The sequence below is a fragment of the Triticum dicoccoides genome, chromosome 2B, assembly GCF_002162155.2.
Source record: "Triticum dicoccoides isolate Atlit2015 ecotype Zavitan chromosome 2B, WEW_v2.0, whole genome shotgun sequence".
In the NCBI taxonomy this organism is placed as follows: Eukaryota; Viridiplantae; Streptophyta; class Magnoliopsida; order Poales; family Poaceae; genus Triticum; species Triticum dicoccoides.
In genome coordinates this window covers 42,875,359-42,880,755 of record NC_041383.1, presented here as the reverse complement: position 1 = coordinate 42,880,755, position 5,397 = coordinate 42,875,359, and the positions used below count along the sequence as shown (strand labels likewise).

General features: G+C 48.4%; 2 protein-coding genes across 4 annotated transcripts in view; one reads left to right on the top strand and one right to left on the bottom strand.

Moving 5' to 3' along the window:
• Window positions 1–472: 472 nt before the first annotated feature.
• On the bottom strand, window positions 473–2,924 carry LOC119362016 (protein PHOTOSYSTEM I ASSEMBLY 2, chloroplastic-like). Its single transcript, XM_037627184.1, has 5 exons — window positions 2,719–2,924; window positions 2,429–2,511; window positions 1,796–1,973; window positions 1,207–1,299; window positions 473–864 (listed from the first exon to the last, which is right to left on the bottom strand). The coding sequence occupies exons 1-5, from the start codon at window positions 2,834–2,836 to the stop codon at window positions 734–736; spliced, it is 603 nt and encodes a 200-aa protein (XP_037483081.1). The 5' UTR covers window positions 2,837–2,924; the 3' UTR covers window positions 473–733.
• Window positions 2,925–3,068: 144 nt separating this feature from the next.
• The window catches only part of LOC119362017, a 6,503-nt gene continuing 4,174 nt past the window's right edge, over window positions 3,069–5,397 (top strand). For 2 of the 3 annotated variants that reach the window (XM_037627187.1, XM_037627188.1), the window contains exons 1-2: window positions 3,069–3,326; window positions 3,430–3,516. In XM_037627187.1, the coding sequence (XP_037483084.1) occupies window positions 3,129–3,326; window positions 3,430–3,492 (261 nt within the window). In that variant the 5' untranslated portion in view covers window positions 3,069–3,128 and the 3' untranslated portion in view covers window positions 3,493–3,516. Of the gene's footprint in view, window positions 3,327–3,429; window positions 3,835–5,397 lie in introns of those variants that run through there. The other variant, XM_037627185.1, reaches the window with a different exon arrangement.

Sequence of the window (5,397 nt, the reverse complement as noted above, 5' to 3'; positions counted from 1 at the left end):
TCTCACCTGGTCAGTTATTTGTTTGCCGTGGCTTCTTCTGATTGGACCTATATTTGCTAGTCTCCTCTTGATGGTGGTGAAGTTCTCATCACGAGAGCGTTGGCATGTGTCTCTTTTCCTTACCGTTGGTTCAATGCATTTGTCAAGCCCCGACGGACGGCGTGCAATTGAAGGAACAAGATGGCCAATGCGGTTTTTGATGTAAATTTTTTTTGCTAGTTGTTTTGTGTCTTGTTGTCTTTTCATTACATTGTCTATATTGTGTTTTCTTTTATAATATTCAGTTAAAAGAAAAGGATGTTCCCCCGCAAAAAAGAAAAGGGGTCACCGTTTTTTTTTTTGAACTTCATGGTCACGGTTCACTTCATTCCACGACCTGAAGGAAAAATTAAGGAAGTCGCACGGCCACGACCTGAAAAGATAATTGAAACCTGAAGTGTATGGATTTATGAGACACTGAAACCTGCCCAGCTCCACGGAGAAACACATATAGACAGATAATTGCATGTCCATGGTCTCTGTTTTACTACACATATAGACAGATAATTGCATCCGATCCGACACTTGAACAAAATCATACAAGTTTTACTTGTGTGTCTCGCAAAAAAACCCGTACTACATCCGTAGATCTAATGCGACTCTCAAATTACAGTATTACACCGACGCGAAAACCGTCTGCTTTCAATATGTGGCCCTATACTCCTGGCTATGCAGTACTGAAGATGCTATGTATCTACGAGCTCGGCAATAGCTTGCCATTGTACATCTTGTCCAGCAGCTCTTTGGCGCCCGGTCGCCGCAGGAGTCCTTTGTTGTTGGGCACGCCGGTTCCGAGACAAATTGGGCACACCAGCTTCCCGCGGCCTACATCGACAGACAAACACGGATCAGAGAAGCATGATCGACCGGCGCCATACGGCTTATAATCGACATGTAAACAGAAAAAAGAAAATGTATTCAGAAAAGCTTTTGTGCCCATTTGTTGTTTGAAATAGGAAATGGCTGACTTGACTGAAATGCAACGCTGGGTGTACTCATCAACGCTGGGTGTATTGCGCGAAGAAAACTACAAACGATCGATGTACCAGAACAAATGAATCTAAAAACATATCTCAGATACAGAGAACTACACTTGATTCATTTATCAGAATTACTGGATTCTGAAAATGCAGAACACCAAATCACTAAAGCAAGAGTAGAGCATACCATAGCAATTTGGGCATTCTGTGAATTCATAAACATCTTTTGCTCTCTTTCGGTTGAGGGCCTTCCATTTTCCTGTGCCACCACACATGTCACCTGAATCCAAATGGTTGAAATATCATTCGATGGAATACACTCTACAAGCTTGATGACACAAGTACCGCTAAAGTAAAACATTTGTATGCCAAATTGGCCACTAAGTCAAGAAATAAGATGAAATCGCCACTCTTACACAGTGACAAGTAAAGAGTAAATGAGGTTATTATAACTGATAGAATGAGGATACTAACAAGAAATTGTCGAGACTACGACCAGATGATTTTGATTTCTCTGAAGTTAGGGAGATAAAACAGGTGGCTACCAGCTCAGCGTGTTTGCTCTTACTGAATGTATTTCTGAATGACATACTTCTAGTACTATTGTACTACAGTAGTAATTACAATCTGACGGATCTTTTTCTTCACAAGCACTAGTCCTAACAACACACTGTTTAAGCTGGAAGTGTACTCATTAGACTAATCAAGGGTCAGGGCATGGGAAACAGTAAGACGTAATAACATAGAAGGAGACCAGGGCGATGCAAAGCACTTACATATTATAGCACCGCCGCCACCACAATTTCTGCATACAGCTTTTTGTACACCAGGCTTGGTCGTCATATCCGCAGCAAACCCTTTTGGCGCATAAAACGTTGGGCCTGATGCACTGATTAATGTTACAGCACATAGGCAAGCCAGACATCTTCGTCTGGAGCTAATACTTTCTTCTTCCTACATGAGAAACAGAATGCGCCTCAGACTCGACAGCAGAACAAGCCTGGAAAAGTTGGCTGTAGAGGAGTAACAAACAGAGGAACAAGAAAAAAACCCAGAAATTGCTCATGCCCCTTTTGGTTCTTCAGTCATTTTATTTTCCAAAATGGCACTGTTCACCATTTGGGGATCATACATCTGAAATTTGCCATAAACATTTCTCAAGGATTCTTTACTTGTATGATTTGAAATCCTCTTTTCTGAGATGAACCATGACTAACAGGATATACATAGAACCTGAATGGGCTAGAACATTGGTTTCTGAAGATGTTGCAAGACCGTAAGGTTCTGACTGTCTACTACCACGCCAAATATGAACGACAGTGTCTCCACCCGTTGCCTTATCCACCTTACGCTAGATGGATTGTATGGTTGAAACAGAGACAACTCAAAAAGCAGTAATACACGGCCACCTTGGCATCGCAGGGAGACTCGCTGCTCGCGCAATCCTCCTCCGAATTGTTGGGTTTAGAGCAGCAACTGACCCGAGTTCGCACTGAAACACACACAAGAAAACATTGTCAGCACCTAGTTCAGTAGAGATGTCTCTCCAAGAAAATCATATCCCCTACTCAAGCATCCAACAAACAGCGAATAATTCTGCATATCTGACGAATGGAACCGAGATGGTGATAACATCGGAGCCTCCCAATTCGCATCCCGAAAAGGACCCAAGCTATGCTCTTAGCTGAAAAGAACTCACCTCTGGCCGGCGGCCGGTGGGCGCTGGCGCAGCCACTGACGGCGGGGACGCTCGGGCGGGAGCGCAGCGGCCTCGTCGGCGCCGGCGAGGGGAGGAAGTGACAGCTGACGCCCGCCATCGCCGTGGCTCTCCCTTCCGCTCGCTTCTCCCCACCCCGGTGGCGTTGTGAGGACCGGAAGAGAGCGGGTGGCTCAGCCGTCTTGGAGGGAGATTGGGGCCGCGCCACATCGCTCGCTCGGTCGCTCCTTCTGTTCGGGCCAGCCCGACCACGGCCCGTTCGGGCCCGGGCTCGGCCCAACCATATGATATAATAATATCCGCCTCGACCGCACAGGAAAACCATCCCGGCGTCCATCCACCCATCCACCCATCACTCGCGGCCGCGGCGGCGGCGGCGGCGGTTGTTCACCATGTCGGCAGGGAGCGAGCGCTCGAACGCGGCCTACGCGACCCCGGCGGCGGTGCTGGCGGGCTTCTCGCGCGGATCCGGCCCGTCCGTCTCCGGCAGCGTCAGCGGCAGCGGGAGGAGCCAGGCGGAGGGCGGGGCGAGGAAGAAGCCCCCGTTCCGCCTCGCGGCGGACGACACCAAGCCCATCCTCCGCGACCCGGTCCGTCCGCCCGTCCTCCGCACGCACAGATTTATTTGCCGCTGAATCGTTCCTGGTAGTGGCGGCGCTCAACTGAATGGGTGCTGCTCTTGGTGGTGTGCAGATCTCGCGGTCCGACCCCATGGAGACCGAGCAGGCCGTGCTGCGGCTGCCGCCCTTCCCCTGAAGCCCAGCCGCGTCGTCATGGATGGTACACCCCTCCCTCTGCCCCTCTGTTAACACTATCTTGTAATTTTCCTCTGTGCTGCACCTGCACACAGGCTCTGTATTTTGGGAATCCAGTGGTAGCCAACTATTGGGCTACTGACCCCATGAGCGATCAGGGTTGCGAGGGATGTGTCAAATGATTAGGCAGCCTTCAGATTTTTGGTCAACAGCTGAGAAATAAGTAGAGCATGTGGTGCCTCTACCTTCTGATTTTGTACACACTGCAGGCCGCTGAAATGTTCGCCCAAATGGCTTGTCTTTTGGTGCAATTTGATTGCAATAGAAAATAGAACGAACAATATCATCATTGTGGTTGGAAGTTGTGTGTAGTCTAGGCAGGTCTTGCTGATCAGTGTTGGCTTACCGTGACCATCTCACAATTTTTTATTAAGATTGAAATTATTCACATACTACCGGCCGTGCTAAGTGTATTGTTAGGGAATCAACATACTTGCATATACTCCCTCCGTTCCCAAATATTTGTCTTTCTAGGCATTTCAAATGGACACAACATACGGATGTATGTAGACATATTTTAGAGTGTAGATTCACTCATTTTGCTCTGTACGTAGTCACTTGTTGATATCTCGAGAAAGACAAATATTTCGGAACGGAGGGAGTATTAAATATGATGGAAGAATGGAAAGAAAATTGATTGGCATATGCACCTATCTAGGTCTAGAACTAGAACAGGCTAACGGGGTCTGATATGGGGTTCGTCAATGGTACACGAAGTTGTCTGGTGGGTACATCAAGTTGTCGAACAAGTTCATCACTAGTCCAAGATAGTCTGTTCAGGCAGAATTTGCCAATTTGGCTCGACTAGGCAGCTCATAGGGGTCTAATGTTTTGGAACCTCTTTGCTGTGCTATCGAATGTGACGATCATGTGGATAATATGTCTTTTGGCATTGTGCTTTGGGTTGTGCTGACTCATGCTTTCGTTGCCATTTTACAAAATAAAGTCATAATCCACAAGGATCATGTGTAACTATTGTGGTATATGGGCTTGGCCCGTCTAGCACTAACCAATGATATCTTATTAGTCGAGTGAACTGAAGAGTCGACTGGAACCATTAATCAGACATGGAAGTCCTCCATGGTGCCTCCGCCCGATGACGACCTCCTGAGGGAGAGCTCTCAGGCTGGGCATTCGGTTAGACCATGGATTTTGAGTCGCTCGACTAGGCCCGACTAGTCTATGAGTCGCAAAAATATGGTCGACTTAGCTTAGTGTCGACTCGCGACCCTGAGTCGCGACTAGTCACAACGCAGGCTCGACTTCTTCCGAGTCGCTGCCCCAGAGCGACTCGCATGAGTCGCGACTCTAAAACCATGGGTTAGACTGAACCAAATGGTTTGGTATCTTGGTTTACTTTATTCAGTTTCCAAATTTTAGTGACTGACCGGTATTCTGAGAAAACCGAGATTTTGGTCCACTGAGAATTCGGTTCAGTCGTCGGTATAGCCGAAGGGAACTGAGATTGGCGGAGTTGAAGAAATCACAAGTCAAATCTGTAGTAAGAAATGATGAACAGCCGAATGGAAATCAATTAAAACCGTAGAAGGAATGGTAGAAGGAAGTGCTGCAGGATATCGTCACACATGGGTCATCGCCCGTGAAGGAGTGAAGCTTGTGAGAGCCATGTTCGCCAATGGCTGCCGTCCTGTGGGAGCTATGGGCGCCGGGTGCCGGTGGCTCGTGGGAGCAATGGCCGCGCTGGTCGCCGTCACGTGGGAGCTATGGGTGCCGGTGGCTCGTGGGAGCCATGGGCGTGCTGGTTGCCGTCACGTGGGAGCTATGGGCGTCGGGTGCCGGTGGCTCGTGGGAGCAATGGCCGCGCTGGTCGCCGTCACGTGGGAGC

What these genes read in the sequence shown, in the direction of transcription:
- LOC119362016 (XM_037627184.1), bottom strand. Translation starts at nt 2,836, where the DNA reads ATGGCGGGCGTCAGCTGTCACTTCCTCCCCTCGCCGGCGCCGACGAGG. An exon ending in AGTCTCCCTGCGATGCCAAG is followed by an intron (nt 1,974 to 2,428) that starts GTGGCCGTGTAT and finishes TTTCTCATGTAG; the next exon opens with GAAGAAGAAAGTATTAGCTC. An exon ending in AGAATGCCCAAATTGCTATG is followed by an intron (nt 865 to 1,206) that starts GTATGCTCTACT and finishes CTGTCGATGTAG; the next exon opens with GCCGCGGGAAGCTGGTGTGC.